The sequence below is a fragment of the Apodemus sylvaticus genome, chromosome 2, assembly GCF_947179515.1.
Source record: "Apodemus sylvaticus chromosome 2, mApoSyl1.1, whole genome shotgun sequence".
Lineage (NCBI taxonomy): Eukaryota > Metazoa > Chordata > Mammalia > Rodentia > Muridae > Apodemus > Apodemus sylvaticus.
Genome location: NC_067473.1, coordinates 116,763,168 through 116,782,810, shown reverse-complemented (window position 1 = coordinate 116,782,810; position 19,643 = coordinate 116,763,168). Strand labels below are relative to the sequence as shown.

Sequence of the window (19,643 nt, the reverse complement as noted above, 5' to 3'; positions counted from 1 at the left end):
GTTTCTGGGAATTGAACTCAGGACCTCTGGAAGAGCAGTCAGTGCTCTTAACTGATGAGCCATCTCTCTAGCCCCTACACATGAGTCTTAATACTTCTGTGTTTTGTATAAATGCGTGTGTGCAGTCCCAAGTAAGGAGTCCAGAGGCTGACAGTGGGTGTCCTCAATTGCTTCACACTTTCTCTTTCTTCTTTTGGACACAGGGTCTCTATCTGCAGCCCTGGCTGTCTGGCTGTCCTGGAGCAACTCCCAGATTTGCCTATCTTTGTTTCCTGAGTGCTGGGATTAAAGACCTGTGTCACTACAACTGCTTCATTTTTTTGTTTGTTTTTAGATTTATGTGTATGGATGGTTTGCTTGCATGTGTGTATGTACACTATATGTATGTGGAGTGTGGCTGTGGTTATGAGACACTGTGTGGGTCCTGGGAAATGTACCCCAGTCCTCCCTGAGAACAACAAAATGCTCTTTCCACTGAGCTATCTTTCTTGCTGGTTGGAAAGCTAGGCCTAGGACCTGCCCTTAAGCACCTGGATCACAGCCACTCACCTCGGCCTGGCTGTGTGCGGCTCCTGAGGATCAGAACTGAGGTCCTCATGCTCATAAGGCAGGGACTTCACCTTAAACATCTTTTCTGCCTCATAATGCTGCTTCATTAAGAGGGGGAAAAGCCGGGTGGTGGTGGCACACGTCTTTAATCCCAGCACTCTGGGTGGCAGAGGCAGGCGGATTTCTGAGTTCGAGGCCAGCATGGTCTACAGAGTGAGTTCCAGGACAGCCAGGGCTACACAGAGAAATCCTGTCTCAAAAAAACCAAATCCAAACAAACAAACAAACAAAACAACAACAACAACAAAAAAGAGGGGGAAAAAGCAATCTGCTTGTAATTCTTGAAAAAATATTTAGATGCAAACTAGAATGTATAATACACTGACAAATATGTACAGTGGAGAAGCAAATTTCCAAATACACATATACATGAATATTTGTATTAGTTTATAAATACACAGAGTATTTTGGTTTTATTTCTGGGACAAAGTCTTGCCAAGTATTCCTGACTGGCTTGAAATTCAATATGTAGACCAGACTGGCCTATGTAGATTAGACTGGCATCTAATGAGATGCCTCCTGATTGCTGGGATTAACTTAATTATTAAAGACACAAGCCTCTATGCCCAGTTACTTAAAATGTTTCCAAAGACTTATTTTTAGCTGTGTGTCTGTCTGTTCATGCACGCAGATGCCTGTGGAGGCCAGAGAGGGTCTGAGCTCCTCTGGAGCTGGAGTTACAGGCAATTGAAAAGCTGCCTGACAGTGAGATCCCAGAGTGCTGGGACTGGAACTCTACAGAGAAGCAAGCACTCTGAACTGCTGGGTTATTTCTCTAATCCCTGTAAAATCTCTTAATGCAGGGTTTCAATGTATAGGCCAGTCATGTTTTGTTTGTCCACTTATCAGCCACAGATGCTTGGCTATAATGACTATATAACAACGTTTTTTGGCTATAATACGTGGTGCTGGATCACTGGGAAAGTATTTGTATAGACAAATGTCTTCCCATAAACTTACACAGGGCTGAAGGTAGTACAGCTGAGTTGTAGACACTGGCTCAGCGTGTATGAGAGCCATGATGTGATCCCCAGTGAGACACACCCTCATCTATATATTGAGTACCATATACTATTTCTTTTACTTCCCCCCACCCCCAGACATGGTTTCTCTGTGTAGCCCTGGCTGTCCTGGAACTCACTCTGTAGACCAGGCTGGCCTCGAACTCAGAAATCTGCCAGCCTCTGCCTCCCAAGTGCTGGGATTAAAGGCTTGCACCACCACCGTCTCGCTTCTTTTACTTATTTCTAAGATAAGGTTTTACTCTGTGCTCTGGAACTTACTATGTACCTGAGGAAGGCCTTAAACTCTGGATAATCCTTTTGTCTCAGCCTCCTAAGTGATAGGGCTACAGGTATGGACCACAATATTGGGCCATATATTTCAATAAATGTAAATATCATAGTAAATATGGCTATTTCCTTTGTACACTTAACATTTTCAGAACCTGAGAAAACTACTTCCAAAGGGGCTGAAATCTATTTCCTGTGCCAGGCTATGTGAATGAGTATAGCTAGTCATAGCAGACAGTCATCGCACCTGTCTGGATCTGTAGTCACATGTGCTTGTGAGCTACTAGACATGGATGTTGGGAACTCAACTCAGATTCTCGGCAAGAGCAGTATTGCTCTTAACCACTGGGCCATCTTTCCAGCTCCCGCCTCCTTTTTGAAGACAGAGTTTTACTATGTACATCTGGCTGTACTCAATACATGGAGCAGGCTGGCATCCAAACCTGAGATCCCCGTGAAATTTTATAACTGCAGAACTTCAGACTTCCATTAAAGAACTAAGTACAGTGTGCTGAGTAATATTCGACTGTAAAGCCATTAAAAACAATTGAGATCTGTGTACCAGTCTCAAGTTAAGTGTCAACATACATTGTGGGGTGAACAAAGCTTAGCCATTTGTGTATCCTATGTTTGGTTTTGAAAAGAAAGTCAGGGAGGAAATAGGGCTGGTGAGAAGGTTCAGTAGTTAAAAGTGTGTATTGCTCTTTTGCAGACCCAAGGTTGGTTCCAAGCACCAAAATCAGGGCTCATCTGCCTATAACTCTTAATTATGGGAAATCTAACTCCTTTGACACACTGGGAACACATGTGCGCATACACACAAATTCTTTTTTTAAAAAAGACTACGAACACAGTATATAGATGTCTATTCCCTCAGCAGTGATTTGAGACCCAAGAAATGGAGGTTTAATTTCACCATTTTACTATTCGAATTTGAAAACATGTACTTATTTTCTTTTTTGGGGGGTTGGGGCGGGAGGTGGGGGGCAGGATTTCTTTGTATAGCTCTGGCTGTCCTGGGATGAACCAGGGTAGCCACGAACTCAGAGACTCGCCAGTCTCTGCCTGCAGAGTTCTGGTATTAAAGGATCTCTCCACCATACCTAGTTTGTTCTTTTCTTTTTGAGACAGGGTCTGTTATGTAGCCTAGCTGTTCTGGAATTTGAGATCTTCTTGCCTTCGCCTCCCGTGTGTTGGGGTGACAGGCTGCACCACCACGTCCGGCTTGCAGACTCTGTCTTTAAAAAGGATACACAAGGAACGCGACTTGTGAAGGAGCTCCGTTGGAAACCTGAAGGGTCTCCCGATGGTAGTCTCTTCTCAGCAAGAGGATGAACAGCGCCTGGCGCTGGCAGAGGGAACCCGGGACGCGATAGGTTGCCCCCTGGTTCCATCCGGCCGATGAGTTGGTAGGTGTGGGCACGCTGTTTTGGGCATGTGAACACCGCCCCAAGTGAGAAAGAACTACTCGAATACACGCATTCGCTCAAGGGATCCTGTGGAGGCGCTATTTACCCATTTTAGGAATAAAACTGTCTGGTTGGATCGAAACGTCACAGCCCGCAGACCTTTACTGATTGCAGAAGCAACCCGGTTACTGTCAAATAACAGTCTGGGCCACAATCCCTCTGTGTTGTTTAGGGGAGCGCGCCTAAGAGCAGCTTCCGGAAACGGCCGTCTGGAAAACGCACTTCCCATGCGACCGGCTTCCCGGCATCCTCCGCAAGACGCCCACTTCCGGTGCCAAAGTGAGGGCCTAGCAGAAATGTCGTCAGTCCGACACGCAGCTCCCCGAATACGTTTTCCGCCTCTATTCCAACCCTAAACCGTGCCCTGCCGGTGCTTGGCCTCTCCCACTCTGGCCCCTTACCTGCCTCGTAACTCTAGGGACCTCTCGTTGGCGACCTCCCTCGCCGCGTCTCTCTTTGCCTGCCGCGGACTTTTACAAACTCGTCCAAACTGTTCGCTGTAACGACAGTTATTATTGGTCAGACCCGCCCACGTGCGCCAAGGCCCCTCACCCTCGCCGATGTGGCACTATGGGATTTGTAGTATTTTCAGAGTGATTGATCTCTTTCGGACAAGTTAAAAAACTCTGGGTGCTGTCATTTCACTTAATGTAAAGGTACAGAAAACACCCGCAGCGCTCCCCGGTGGTCCCGAGTACTTCCAACCGGGACAACTTTGTGCTGAAAACAGTTCTACTAGAACGGAAGCAAATCTCGCTTGAGCTTATCTCTCCCTTCGCACTTACACGTTATTTGAAAACCGTTATTTGGAAAGAGCCGAAATAGATTTTCTTATATATTTGTTCATCAGAATCGTACCCGCCCCACCATACTGTGTTTCTGGAAACTCTTTCTAGTAGACCAGGCTGGTCTCGAACACAGGTCTGCTGGTCTTTTCCCACCCACTTGCTGGGATTAAAGACATGTGCCACCACCGCTCTGACAATCTTCAGAAAGCAATGGTGCTTTAGGTGAAGCGTGCATGCGTGTTGGAAAATTCCCTAGCTTGGACACTTCCTGGTAGGTGGTGCGCCAAAGGCACAATTGCTTTATTCTGGCCAACTTTTACTTTTCTCAGTTGAAGTGGCCTTTTTCTGGGGCCAGATTTTCTAATAGTTTCAGAAACTGAAGTAATTAAAGATGTTCCCCCTCTCCATAATTTTCATTTGCTGTTAAGTTCAAAAGCATTTATATTTATACTTGGATCATCTGGATGATCACCTTCCAACAAAAACACGGCTTTTCTATGGCTAGTTAGTCCCTAGCAATTGGCTCAACCCTCATTTCTCTGGGAAGTGTTTCTCCTTTGTTCTATAGTTCAGTGTCCAATAGAGACAAGCAAACGACATCTTTCTGCATGCCGTTTCTCTCTTTCATCCGGTGCACAGTGGTTCATAAAAGGCCTTGTGATGCTCACCTCCAGGTCCTCAGAACCTGCCAGCTCCACCCTCACATCAATCTCTCCCGGATGCAGATTATTCGGAACCACTGTGCCAGCCTGCATTTTTCTTTTCTTTTTTAAAGATTTATTTATTATATGTAAATACACTGTAGCTGTCTTCAGACACTCCAGAAGAGGGCGTCAGATCTCCTTATGGATGGTTGTGAGCCACCATGTGGTTGCTGGGATTTGAACTCAGGACCTTCGGCAGAGCAGTCAGTGCGCTTAACTGCTGAGCCATCTCTCCAGCCCCAAGCCTGCATTTTTCAATTGACATAATAAACAGGATACTGAGTTAAGCCATTCATTGCACTGTATGTCCCAGTGGTATCAGGCAATGCCAGCTGCCCCCTACTTGGTGGAATGCTTCTCCACCTCAGGTGTTTCCTCACAGGCCTGAATATTTCTGCTTCTCTAGGATCTGGACTCCTTCTAAGGATCAGGAGTTCAGCTGTGACTGCAGGTTTGCTTTCCTTACCCTTTTTCCTTCTCTCCTTGCTCTGTCTACACATAGTAGATGCTTTCTGTACACTGGACATCTTTGACTTCTATCAACCTATAAGTCATTAACCAGTGCTTACTTTGTTCCAACCTTTATTAGGTAATAAATCTTTTGCATTTCTCTTAAATTGAACAATTTCCAAAAATGTATATGGGTGTTATGCCTGCACGTGCATACCTGGTGCTGGAGGCCAGAGAGTGCATCGGATCCTCTGGAACTGGGATTAGATGGTTGTGAGCTACCACTTGGTGCTTGGAAGCAAGTTCTTCAACAGCTGAGCTACCTCTCCAGCCCCAACATCAATCTCCCTTTGATCTGTTTCCATCCTAATAATAAATTGTTTATTCAGAAACAAGTCAGTGTGACACTGGCTTACCGAAGAATGGAGATGGGATTCTAGGATACTGGGTAAAACCTAAACTATGACAGGCACTGTAAAGCTTGCTGTAGTTTCAATGATCTCCTATGTGCCACTTGAAAAAGTTAAATGTAGCCCAAACCTTATGTGAGGGCTGGAAGACCAAAGAGAGGTGTGATGTCAGTCCCAGGGGTCCAGACACACACTTTAGGAAGCAAACTGGAAGACAGGAGTTGGATCCCTTTATGTAGCAGATGAAGGAGCAATGGAAGCTCAGAACCAGCACACAACCCGTTCCAAGAAGGCATAATCCTGTGAGGATCCAGGCTTAATCTATACCGTAATGCTAGGGACTGAACTCAGCCCCTTTTGTTTTTAGGATCACTTATTTTATATGGGTGGCCTGCATGCACTTGTACACTTGCTGGGCTTGCATAGGCCATCAGAGCCCTTGGGACAAGAGAGAACAGGTTTGCTGTATATGGCTATGTGGGTGCTGGGAACCAAATCCAAATCCTCTCCAACACCAGCAAGTGCTCGTAACTGCTGAGTCATCTCTCCGTGTCCCTCATCCTCACCCAGCTTCTTTAAAAATACATTCATGAAAGCCTGGGGTAGTGGTACACACTTTTAATTCCAACACATGGGAAGACAAAGAGGTAGATCCTTGAGTTTGAGGCAAGCCTGATCTACAAGGTAACTTCCAGGACAGGAGGACTACATAGGGAGAGCCTGTCTCAAAAACACAAAACACAACAAAAGGAATCAAGACTTTGTTATTATACCCCAAAATGAAGGAACTATGACATCTGGAGAAGGCCGCTCCTTTGAAGGGAGTGGAGGAGCCCTGAATGTGTGAGCTGCTGACATGGTAATGTCAAGGCCCCCAGGCACAGTCCCAGGAAAATGTCAAAGCTGTCGTCCCAGTCTAGGTAAGGTTCAAGGATGGCAAAACGTGCACCATAGCTATTCCCCCTGGTATTTACTGCTTGAACTGTTCCCCTATAGAAATTGTTCCTACCAGTATGAGTTAAACCTGTCTTCTTGACAGCCCTGAAACCCATAAACCATGCCTTTCTGGTCACTTGCATATAAAAAATACCCTGAGTTTCTAGGGAGCTGGTGTTAATTCATAAGTCCAGCCCACAGGACAGCCAGCTTTTCTGTGCGTTTGTGTGTTGGTCTTTTCTTCATTTCCTTGCAACCCCAATAAGGTTTACTTCCCAGAGCTGTGGTAGCACCTCCCGTTCATACTCCTCCTAGTACCTGGTTAAGGCAAGTCAGCTTCCAAGTAGGAGTAAACAGATGGCAATGAAGAGCACTTGAACAAAGATACAGTAACTGGATGGCAGCACAGCTAAACCACCCTGGAGGGTCCTTGCAGAAAGCCCAACAAATACATGCTCTAAGGGCTGGGCGTGGCTCAGCGGGTACAGTCCTTTCCTAGCATTCACAGGCTGCCTTTGATCCTCAGGACCACATAGGCCAGGACGTGGAGATTTATGTGAGGGCTGAAGGTCACCTCCCTGCTTTTTGAGAAACCTATGGAAAGATGTTTTCTATTAACAGAATACAGGAAGTATATGGTGAGTATAAGAACAATGTTGTTATACCCTCTAAGACAAAATCTTTTCTTTTTTTTTTGACAAAATATTTTTTTAAAAAATCCCCAGAGACTCAATCAAGTGTTCTGATTCTCCTGCCTCAGCTTCTTGAGTGCTAGCACTGCAGTTGTATATTACCTTGCCTAGCTTCTAATACCCATTTCTTTCTAATTTCCTCACCCCCAAATTTTATGTGTATAGGTGTTTAACCAGCATGTATGTCTACACACCATGTCCATATTCTGCAGAATTCAAAGGTATTAGATTCCCTGAGACAGGAGTTATAGATGGTAGCAAGTCACCATATGGATGCTAGGAATTGAACCAAGGGCTCTTGGAAGAGCAGCTGTGTTTTTGACCACTGAGCCACCTCTCCAGCCCCTAAAAGAAATGTATCAACTCCACAAACACATAATAAAAACCTAACAACAACTAAAAGGAAACATAAGTTAAATTATTTGTATGTCTATGCAGTTATGTATGTGCAGGTGTCCATGGAGGTCAGATCTAGAGCTCACGCCATCTTCCTGCCCCAAGTTCCCGAAGACTGTGTGGTCACAAGCGCTCACTACCACCCCGGCTGAGAAGCAGACCTCCTTTACCTTAAGTCAGCGACTAAGGTCCCAAGTAAAGGGAGAAAATCCCACTCAGCTGGCAACACCTACATTTTATTAAGACTGAAGACTCAGGGTTTTAGAAGACACTTGTGAAACCCTAAAAAATCCCAGTCAGAGACAGCAAATGGAATAAACTGGAATAGCTCTCTATCCCAGTCTGAATGGGACTGGCCCCCACGGGTGCACCTATCTGGCTGTTTGGATTTGTTGTTGGTCTGTTTAGGAAGAAATAGGTGTGGCCTTGTTGGAGGTATGACTCTGGGGGAGGGCCCTGAGGTTCAAAAGTTCATGCGAGGCCCTCTCCCTCTCAGCTACTGCTCCAGCAACATGCCGAACGGCCACCACACTGTTTGCCGTAATGAACTTAACTTCTGTAAGCAAGTTCCATAAAATGTTTTCTGTTGTAAAGTGCCTTAGTCATGGTATCCCCTCGTGGCAGTAGAACAGTAACTAAGACAGGCCTTTAATCTCAGCACTCGGAAGCAGAGGCAGGCAGAGCTCTGAGTTCCAAGCAAGCCAGGACTATATAGTGAGATCCTATCTCAAAACAAAATGAACAAAAAACAGAAAGGAGAGGTTAGAAAGAAGTCTCAGTGGTTAAGAGCATACACTGTTTTTGAACAGTTCAGTTCTTAGCACTAATGTCAACCACCTATCTAGTTCCAGAGATTCAACGCCCTCTCTTCTGGCATCCATGGGTACCTGCACCCACAAGCACTCACATATATAATGCATATTTTTAAAAAAGAACTTTAAGAAATGACAATTTTAAAGATTTACTTATATATGCGGCCATAGCGGGAGGGTGTACACATGTGGAGGTAAGACACTAACTTGTTGAGAGTTAATTTTCTACTTCTACAAAGTGTGTTCAAACTCAATCATCAGACTTGGTAGCAGTCACCTTTACCTGCTAAACCAGGTCATTAGACCAATAAAAATTAGTTTTTAGAAATCATCACTCATTTAAAAGTTTTGCTTTTTAAATTTTCCCTAGCTGGGCAGTAGTGGCGCACACCTGTAATCCTAGCACTTTGGGAGGCAGAGGCAGGTGGATTTCTGAGTTCGAGGTCAGCCTGGTCTACAGTGTGAGTTCCAGGACAGCCAGGGCTACACAGAGAAACCCTGTCTCGAAAAAACAAAAAACAAAAACCAAAAAAAAAAAAAAAAAAAAAAAACCAAAAAAAAAAATTTCCTATGACTATATTTTGTTTGAATATAATCTCTGTAGCATGGACAGCCCTTGTGTGTCTATCTACTATCTAGTCTATCTACTCCTTCTATAGGTGTAATCTAGTCCTCTGAAAGTCAAAGGGAACTCTAGCACAGACCTAAAAGGAAGATGAACACAGGGTAAAACAAGAGAAGGAAAATCTAAATGATGAGTCTCATTTTCATCAGTAAGACCAAACTCTGGCTTCACAGATGGCTAAGTCTGCAGAGTGCAGTGTCTGGAACCCATGCAGACCATGGATGGCTTCTGGAATAAGGTGAAACTGTATGTTAACAATATGAATACACCAGCGCCAGGGGAAAAAAATCTCACACACAACAATAATCACTGCAAGAAGACCCCACAGGTCATATAAAACATAAAGGAATTTTAATATCCAAACAGTCAGGATAAAGAATACTGGCTCCACGACCCCCCCGAGAGTCACTCAGGTTCTTCACAGCACCAAAGAGTAAAACCTGGGTGCATATTGCAAGGAAGTTCACTTTAAAACCTTCATTCCCTTACCTGATACTTATACCAGGATGAAGTTTTTTAGATTGATAAATGATTTAAAAGATTCATTTAACTAACAAAAGCTATGCTCCTGAAGCGTCAGTCTTTCATCAGGAACACAAACCGTCACCTTCTCAATAGCAAACCAGCATGAATCTTAACATCTGTGCAACAAGAGTATGCTGTAATAAAAGTCCTTAGTACCTGAAGCGTCCCGTGAAGAGAGAAACTACACTTTTACACAAAATAAATCATTGTGCCCAAAAGATCCTGCAGCCTAAAGTTACAAAGGAAGCAAAATTCTTAAAACAGAGAGATATACTGAGGATGCTAAAATAGAGACAAATCCAGTAAAACATAAAAATAGCATCCTCATGTGGTTTTTTTTTTTTTGTCTTTTTGTTTTTAGTATTTTATTTAAGTGCTTTTATTGCCTGTCCTGATCTGTAAAGTTTACAAAGAAATAAAATTTCCAAGTATTTAAAAAATTTATTCATCTTCCATAAAGCAAATTTCAGTGTTTTAGTACTTAAAAATACACAGTGACTTAATAAAACATTAGCACAACTGCATAGAATTGAGCTCCAGAGAAGCACACATTTGAGACTGTCTTCCTGGGCTCTGTTGTACAAGGGGTCTGGCTTAGAAAACAGGTTAGAGTTGTGTGCTCCTACCTGAAAGATACAGGCCAGGAAATGCTCCCTATTCCACAGGCCTAAGTAAAATGCTGGGCACTCTCCGCAGGCCTCAAACCCACAGTGCACAGGGCTCCTTCCTCTCTGTTGTTAAGGAAAAGGTGTGGTCATCACTGAAACCACACTAAACCAAGAGACTCTGAAATATATTAGAAACCCTAAGGCTAGAACAATGTGAGGAGGAAGAAACCTCAGAAACAGTTCTGCAGGACCCAGGGAGCAGGCCCCAAAGACCAAAGCCATGCCCATGCTCAGGAGCTTTCTCCTTGAAGGCTATCTAAGGAGGTAGGACTTTTAAGGGTTTCTTATTTGTTTGTTCATATTTTGGCCTCTGAATATTTAAAAAATGTTTTGCCCGCTGGTTCTTCAGGCTAGTTTTGGAGTTCTTAATGAATTCCAAGCCTGACAGAGAAATATTCTACAGTTTCACAGCTGTCATTTATACATATTAAAGTGGATTTACTTTTTAAAGTAAATCTAACTAAAAAGGATCTAACTAATATATTCCTTTACATACAACTTTGTGTCTCAAAATTCTTGAAAAACAAGAGCAGATGAGTTTGTATCAACGACTACCAAAGTATGTATGTGATATTCACATGCAAATGTAAAATCTGTCTTACGTCAACTCTTCATGACACCTGTAGGAAGGAAATGACATAAAGTTTGCGAACTGCAAGATATTATTTGCTGAAGTATCTTAGAAAACAATACATGTAAACATAGACGTTGACACACGAAACTGATGTGGGTGAGGACTTATCACATCGCAGATTCTCTTTAGTAACAAGTTTCTTGTTTTCCTAGTTCCTGGTACATGGCAAAAGTTATCACAGAAGATAAAAAGTCCTTTGAAACAAATCCAACAGGGAATCCTTGAGGCACCTTCTCTTATAAAAACAATATGAATGCATTTATCAGTCCATCTGAGAAAAGTTTTCAATCTAAGTGAACATCATTTTTTTCATTTAAGAATATTTTACAGATATTTCATAAGGCAGGACAAATTTGTGAAAAAACGTGAATACAAAATGATATAAACTAATAATTTACATTTAAAAATTCCGAAAGGATGGTAGTGGAGATGGTATAGTTCACACAATGCCTACTCTTTAAACCTAAGACAACTGTGCACAAGCTGAAAGTCATAAAGAACTTCTAGACTTTGCAGAAGTTTGGCTTTTTTTTTTTTTTTACATCTATATTACATGTTTTAAATCATATCAGGAATGCAAACTAAAACTGCACAATATTTCAGTGGAAAAAAGTTCAACATTGTGCAATTTTCTGCCTCTTATTTTTAAAAAAGTGGCAGTAATCCCTGCATTTGTCTTTGAAACAAGGATCTGAGAAACTTTATCAAAAAAGATAATGAAGGCAAAAATTGGCAGACATCCACCATCTTGTTCTTTTTTTTTTAAAACAATGTGGATGAAAAGTAATGTCATGATTTTAAAAATGAATCTTTTAAATAAATACATTGTATCTGGCATTTGCACTGACTGATTTGATAAATCTTTAAGTAAACAACAGCTTTCCTACCCTCCCCGTGGTTTCAAGCCACTGGCTTCCATTCTGTAGTCTGTGCTCACTGGTTTTCATACCCGGCCACTCGATACCCAGCAGGCTGATTAGGCAGCATGCTGCCATTCTGCCCTTGAGGTGGCGGCACACTGTAATTGGGTCCCATCCACGGTGCAGAAGACTGGGTCTGACTGTTGGAGAAAGCGAGAGAAGCAGAGGAGAGAGGACTACATTGTAAGACGTTGTCAGGTCAGGAGGGGGTAACACCTACAAAAGGCAGGCCTTACTTAACCCAGACATGGATGAGGACGGCTGTGAGGCCAGGGAGAACAAACACAAACATATTTTCTCTTAAAAATAAGGATCCTCAGTCAGGAGTGTTGGCATATGCCTTTCCCAACAGCACATGGGAGGCAGAGGCAGGCAGGTTTCTGAGCTCAGGCTGAGGCCAGCCTGGCATGGAGTCAGGAATGCATGGCGGGGGAGGGGTTGTGTGTGTGTGGAAAAACTGCAGCAGCATACATCTTTGGGTAGTTTTTCTAGATTATTTTTTTCTAGAAATTATGGCTAATACTTTTAATCTATAAACATTCATCCCTTTGAACTCAGAAAAACCATCCCTCTACCGAGGTTTGATGCATACTGAATAATCTGCTCTCTTTGTTTGCAGCACTTGGGAAGCAAAAGCAAGCTGATCTCTGTGAGTTTAAGTGCAATGACGTCCAAGCCAGTCAGAGCTATTATCATTGAGACCCTGTCTCAAAGTAAAAGATACACACATCTCTAATACCCAAAGAAAATTTGAAAGCAGTTTCAAGAAGAATATTTCTTAAGTGTTTATTTTTACTGTTTATATTTATGATTTAATTTTTTTTCGTTTTTTGGATTTTGTTTTTTCAAGACAGGGTTTCTCTGTATAGCCCTGGCCTTGAACTCAGAAATCCGCTTGCCTCTGCCTCCCAGAGTGCTGGGATTACAGGCATGCGCCACCACTGCCCGGCTTTATGATTTATTTTTATGTGTTTAGCGTTTGCCTGCATGTATGTAAGTATGTGCCCTGCATGTCTGGTGCCGACTTAGGGCAGAAAAGGGTTTTGGATGTCCTGGAACTGGAGTTACAGATAGCTGTGAGCTGTGGGTACTGACAACCGAAGCCTGACCCTCTACAGGAACAGCCAGTGATCTTAACTACTTAGCCATCCTCTCAGCTCTTCTATAAACTATCTTTAATCTGACACATACACAATGTTTTTTCTTTTCTTCTCATTTTTTTTTTTTGAAAAGAAAAGGTCTGTGTAGCCTGAGCCTGAAATATAGATCAGGTTAGCCTCCAAATTATAAAGATGCACTGGCCTCTGCATTCCAATTGCTGGGATTAGAGGTATGTGCCACTTGATTGCCCTACAAAGTGTGTGTGTGTGTGTGTGTGTGTACATGAATGCATCCAAATACTTGTATTAGTCCTTCATTTCACCTGCTCACAAGGAAAACCAGGGCCTGAAGAATGTGCAGGGACATGTGAGGATGGCAAGGGTTGTACTGGCAAATACCAGAAACACAGGAGGGAGAAGCTAGAGTTCTACAATATCACATGATATATTTTGATAAATATCACTTGTGAGACACTTGTGTTACCTTGGGAATGAGGACCCAAGCTTGCTGCTCAAATGCCCTTCTTAAACTGGAACCTGGCCAGACTCGTAACACTGCACGCAGACTGAGGCTATGCAATCGTCTACACGGAGAGGGGCTACAACGGCTGGGGAGAGCAAAGTTCCTCGAGTGTCTTTCACTTGAGAGGTTAAGTTCTTTGTTAGAGGAACAGACACACAGAGAAAGGGGTGTCTTTGGACAGCTACAACACAGACCTGGAGGGAGAGCCTTTCTCCACGGGTGAGCAATGTATATTCAGGAGCTGCAAGAACTGGTTCAGGGGTTAGGGGCATTTGTCGCTCTAGAAGATAGGCTCATTTCTCAGTAACCACAGGGTGGCTTACAATCATCTCTAACTGCAGACCCAAGGGCTTGATATGATGCCTTCTCCTGACCACTGGAAGGTACCAGGGTGATAAACATATGCAGGCAAGAAACTCACAGGCAAAAAACACACCTTTTAAACACTTGTGTATTCAAGATAAGCAGCTACAGTCATGTGAAAAGAAACTATCAAGTACCTTTCACTAGGAAGTTGATTTAAGTTCGAAGTGGTATTGAACCCCTATAAGAGGGAAGCAGAAGCAGGAGGATTAAGAGTTCAAGGTCATCCTCAGTTTTATATCAAGTTCAAGGCCAGCATGTGCTTCATCTGATTCAGAAAACCAAATCAGGAGCCTGGGTAAGATGGTTCACTGGGACAAGGTTGTCACTAAGCCTGAAAACTTAAGCTTGATTCCCCAGGACTCAGTGGCGGAAGGAAAAACCCCTAAGTTTTCCCCTGTCCACGAGGAATATGCAGTGGTATGTGTGCCACAAATAAAGTGTAATTTTAAAAAAAGTTAATTCATTATTAAACATTTACCAAAATATGTACTGTTGCGATTACATTTCAAGGCAAAATATTTCTAGGCAAAATATCTTATTTTGTTTGCATGTATGTGTGTAGGGGAAGATGTACAAGCACAATAGAAGATATGACGGCCAGAGGTAGACTGTGGGGGAAGCCCTCCAAGGTTCTCATTCTACAAAAGGCTGAGGGAGGCCACATGATTGACTCAACACTTACAAGTCTCTTTCTAATGTTTTCCAAGGTTAAGAAAGGCAAAGAGCAAACGTGCTTACTTGAATCCCTGCTGGCTCCACGGCTGGCCATACATTCCATAGGCGGGTACTTGCCAGCCGTTAGGCACATACTGGCCAATCTGCTGTGCATTTCCATACCACTGGCCCCACTGGCCATATGTTGGTGGATATCCAATTTGATTTTGCTATCAATTAAAATTACAACAGATAATTTAGCATGACTTGAAGTTCTTTTTATATACAGTCTTAATATACCACACAGTCAAAGCAGAGGACCATTACCACAACTGAAATAATAGCATAGGCCTGGGGAACATGCTCAGTGGTAGAATGAATGCCCAGCATCACACAGAGAAGGAAAGACCACTAAAAAAGTGCCATTATGCTACTGTAACTATGAGGTGCAGTCTTTGAAAAGCTCAGGCAAAAACTCATGATAAAGAGTAGACTTGCTGTTCACAACTGTTTATGATTGTCTCCTTTAGACTAGAAATATAAGAACTCCACACGTGTGGTTTAGGGTTTTCTCACTGGCACCTCTATGCTCCATTTACAACACCCTTATAGAAGTCTCTGTGGGGCTGAATTTGGACCACTAAAGTTGATTAGAAAAAAAAAGCAACAATACTAATACCTAAATATATTTATAGCTTTATTTTTTGTTCAGTTGGGTCAAGTATGCTTTCAAATCAATGTGAATATATCTACCAAGTATTAAGAGAAGATTTAATACCCCGCTAGGTTTGGCGGAGCATTCTAAACCCACTGTGTGAGCATGAGTCAACTGAGGCAGTGGCACTCATCATGTCACCTCCGCAGTCCATGACACAGCACTCCGTATGTACTGTAACACATGTAGGAAGGGCTCCATGGACTCTGAAGTGAGCTAGAAACTCGTTAACAAGGACTATCAATAGGCTTCATTTTAAAGTAACCACAATACTAGTCCGGTAATTCCATCCCACAGTCAAGGAGCCTCTCACCTGCTGCACAGGGTTTATCATATCAAGAGTCTCTTTGCCCCAATAGCATTTCACCACATGCCCTTCAATGGTAGTGCCATTAACAGAAACAATTGCGTGTGCTGCACTTTCATGGGAACTGAACCTATTGGAAATAATATTAAGAATTACCAATATAAGTTTTCTTTTAAGCATATAAGAACACAACTTTTAAAATCAAGAAAAATAAACTGGACCATTTCAGGAGAAAAAAAGCAAAGCAAACATGGAAGAAATAGAGGATTCTGAAATAATCCCAACCCACCCACCAAAAAAGTGGCATATTTCCTTTTTTTGTTGTTGTTTTTTTTTGTTTGTTTGTTTTTTGGATTTGGCTTTTTTTCCAGACAGGATTTCTGGCTGCCCTGGAACCCACTCTGTAGACCAGGCTGGCCTTGAACTCAGAAATCCGCCTGCCTCTGCCTCCCGGATTGCTGGGATTACAGGCGTGTGCCACCACCCGCCCCGGCAGCGGCAGCGGCATATTTCCTTTGCTATATTTTTTTCAAAGTCCTTACAGCTATGGAGATTGGAGATATTTCTTTTTCTTTTTTCCTTTTTTATAAGAAGACAGGGTCTCATGTAGTCTACACTGACCTTGAGTTCTCTAATGAAGCCAAGGATGATCATGAACTTCTGATCATCAATCAGTCTCTCAGGTACTGTGATTATAGATCTATACCTCCACGCCCAGCATAGGAAATTTGTTTAAATGGTAGCTATGTTTTGTCAGTATTGTGTTGGAAAGAGGGAGTTATAAAAATGTACCAGTAAGTAGATTTTAAATACAGCACTTGGAAGGCAGAGGCAGGCGGGGCTCTGTGAGTTCAAGGCCAGCCCAGGCAGCAGTGAGATGCTGTCAATAAAAAACTGAATAGTGAAAATGAGTCCACAGCTATCTGCTAAAGACATTTCAGTCTCTCAAGGTCTTAGTATTATCCAGGCGCATATACCTGAGCTGGGCCTCAAGTGATCAAGAAAAATTCTTAATAAAACTACTATATTAAATGTTCAGAATTATTTCTGAAGAATAAAAGTTTTGAAAGAGACTACTACTGTTGCTGCCCACCCCAACCCCCTGGACCTGGAGAGGTAGATGGCTCAGTGTTTAAGAGCACTGACTGTTCTTCCAGAGGCCCTGAATTCAATTCCCAGCAACCACATGGTAGCTCACAACCATCTGTAATGAGACCAGATGCTCTCTTCTGGTGTGTCTGAAGAGAGCAATAGTGTACCCGTATATGTAAAATAAATAAATAAATAAGACACAGACACACCCAGACACCCAGACACCCAGACACACACACACACACACACACTATCCCTACCGAACAAATGAATATCCTTTATCTGGGAAGACTCGAATTTCCATTATTTGTCCAAATGGAGAAAAAGTCTGACGCATTAGTTGTTCTGTTGGAAAACAAAAACATAGAGCATAAAAACGATTAAAACCTATAACTATGAAGCTTTTCAGTTTAAGCTAGCTTCAAGGTGCCACCCAGGCAAACTCCCATACCTGTCAGTCCTGACGTCACCCCTCCACAGTACACAGTGCAGTTGCTGGGACTAGACTGACTCACAACTTCATCATATGACAGCTGTTTGGTGTTTGCTGGGGAGAGAGAACATTTTCTATCTTCAAATCTTTACCCATATTTGGAAGGATTAACTCATTAACTACACTACTATAATGGCAGTTTTTCTCAATTAAAATACCTATAAAACACATTACATTTTATTTTAAGATTAAGCCCCCACCCCCAAATGCATAAACATTACACCATATGCTCTACTTAACAGGAGACTTGACATTAAAGATAATTATAAAATCACAAAAATGAAAACTAAGTACATTTTGAACAGTAGTCTTGATCTGGTTCTCATCTATTTCTGCAATAAGTCTCCGGGAACAGCTCTAACATTTAAAATCTAGTGTATTTTCTCTCCACATTCCACATTTGCTTCTCTTCTCCAATGCACCTACACTCATATGTACTCTTTGGAGCTGGAGGCTTTCGGGTTGCCCAGTTAGTTCTGATTTGTCTTCCGCCAAGCCACTGGCCACCCATCTGCTGAATGGCATTTTCTGCATCCTGTTCCACATATCACAGACAACAAAAGAACTCCAATTAGTTAACACTACAGATAGCTTGCATAAAGATGTGATGCTTTCTGAAGATGTTAAAAAATGAAAAAGTCCACTGAGACACACAATATCTAAAAGCTTTCCAAAACTACAACATTGCTTTTAAATTTCATTTTCTGGATAATAGGTTGTTTGGGGACTGCTGAAAAGGGTAAGGAGAGGTAGGCACAACAGTCTATGTCTCTCACAGTTTGGGGCATAACTAAGCAATTACACATAGTCAGGGATCTTGACAAAACATTTTGGGCTTTTTTTTTTTCTTCTTCTTTTTTTCTTTGGTGATAAGCTGTTGCAGGAAATATTTTTAAAAAGTAACATCTTGTTTTTGTGTTTGTGTCTCTGCCCCGGCCCTGGCTAGCCATGTACTGGCAGGCAATGGATGATCTGTTTTTATCTCAAGAACATGCCAGCAAGTTTTTTAATATTTCCTGCCACAATAAGCACTTTGACTTTGCCCAGTTTGAAACACAGTATCAGTAGTGTTTTGCAAGTGTTGGTGCTAAATGACTAAAGAACCAACCAGAATAAGAGACTGTTTTCTCGGGAAGATGCTTATTATCAGTGAACTAAACACTAGCAAATGCCAACCTGACTGCATCCGCCCTCCTCTGCGGCCCTGCACATGCGCTTCTGATCGTGCTCACCCATTTGTTGAAAAAGGAGACAAAGCCATATCCCTTAGACTTCCCAGTAGCCATGTCTTTTACCACACGGGCATCTCTGAAATAGAAGCCACCAGAAACTGAGTTTTGTAAACTGTCCTCTGGGCAGAAAATGAGAGCCAAATACAATTCATTTTTACATTTCACCTTCACTAACAGTAAACCGTTAATAAAAATTCACCTTTTATTCTATTAAACGTATTTATTGGCTAATGAGGGTTAATTTTATAGACATGCAAATCAATGTCTTAATATAAATCTATATTATAAAGAGAGTTTTCCATCTCAAAATGTTTTATGAACATCTAATCATTAAGCATGGGGAAAGCAGATGTTCCTATGAAATGCTTAGTAATTACAAAGTTCTTAGGTACTTTGGCTTTCTTTAACCATGCAATTTATCTGCTATTGGCACCACATGCTATATTATCATTTAAAATAATTAAACCACAAAACTGAAAACTAAAGGATTAAAAAGCTGTATATATTCCCTAAGCTAATTACTTCATTTTCTCAGATGGATATATACCCACATTCTGGGCTAGGGTAAATTTTGAGAATTTGACATTTTTAGAAATGCTAAATCATCGAAGGATATACAAACACATTTTACTTTAAAACTAGGTAAGAAAAGATTTTATACTGAATTTCATAACAGCATTCATATTAAGAGTGATTGGAAACTACAAGATATGAAACAAAGTTTTAAAAAGTCAGAAAGTAAAAAAGCACGCCAACATTTATCCACTGTGAACCGTAGCTTGTAGTTAGCCAGGGCAAGTCTGTCCATTCTTCAGAGACACTCTGCAAAATAACCAGAGCCCTATTATTTGAGATTGAGTAAAAACCCAGCCACGATAGCTAAAACTCCATACCTCAAAAAAAAAAAAAAAACTGGACTCAAATTGTGCTTCACAGGCAATCTATTTTAAATTAGCCTAGTATACGTCACAATGCTTGTTCTGTCAAGTCACATGAACAAAACAGGCATATTTACAACAAGAACCAGGTCAGAAAGCCATGCAATGCAATTGTAATATTATACACAATGATATTTTAGAACAGCTTAGAAGTGATTTATTAAGTGTAATAAAAAAGATTCTGATGATTAGATAAAGCTACTATAAGTCACTTCTCAGTAACTATTACCTACATGGCATACATGCATTTAATTTGGTAGTTGATTTATTTCTTATCAAAATTTGCTATATGA

The 19,643-nt window shown here is 41.9% G+C and overlaps 2 protein-coding genes across 13 annotated transcripts in view; both read right to left on the bottom strand.

The window, feature by feature from the left end:
- Window positions 1-3,895, bottom strand: part of C2H2orf42 (chromosome 2 C2orf42 homolog) — a 33,440-nt gene extending 29,545 nt beyond the window's left edge. Inside the window, exon 1 of one of the 3 annotated variants that reach the window (XM_052174218.1) lies at window positions 3,772-3,895. The gene's annotated coding sequence lies outside the window, so the exon portion shown is untranslated. Of the gene's footprint in view, window positions 1-3,004; window positions 3,583-3,771 lie in introns of those variants that run through there. The other 2 variants (XM_052174219.1, XM_052174220.1) reach the window with 2 other exon arrangements.
- A 5,617-nt stretch (window positions 3,896-9,512) lies between these two features.
- Tia1 (TIA1 cytotoxic granule associated RNA binding protein) overlaps window positions 9,513-19,643 on the bottom strand; it is a 29,926-nt gene continuing 19,795 nt past the window's right edge. For 5 of the 10 annotated variants that reach the window (XM_052174211.1, XM_052174213.1, XM_052174212.1 and 2 more), the window contains 7 exons: window positions 18,413-18,488; window positions 17,607-17,715; window positions 17,139-17,234; window positions 16,948-17,032; window positions 15,602-15,725; window positions 14,658-14,803; window positions 9,513-12,070 (listed from right to left, as the gene is read on the bottom strand). In XM_052174211.1, the coding sequence (XP_052030171.1) occupies window positions 11,944-12,070; window positions 14,658-14,803; window positions 15,602-15,725; window positions 16,948-17,032; window positions 17,139-17,234; window positions 17,607-17,715; window positions 18,413-18,488 (763 nt within the window). In that variant the 3' untranslated portion in view covers window positions 9,513-11,943. Of the gene's footprint in view, window positions 12,071-14,657; window positions 14,804-15,601; window positions 15,726-16,947; window positions 17,033-17,138; window positions 17,235-17,474; window positions 17,716-18,412; window positions 18,489-19,168; window positions 19,235-19,643 lie in introns of those variants that run through there. The other 5 variants (XM_052174216.1, XR_007976635.1, XR_007976636.1 and 2 more) reach the window with 5 other exon arrangements.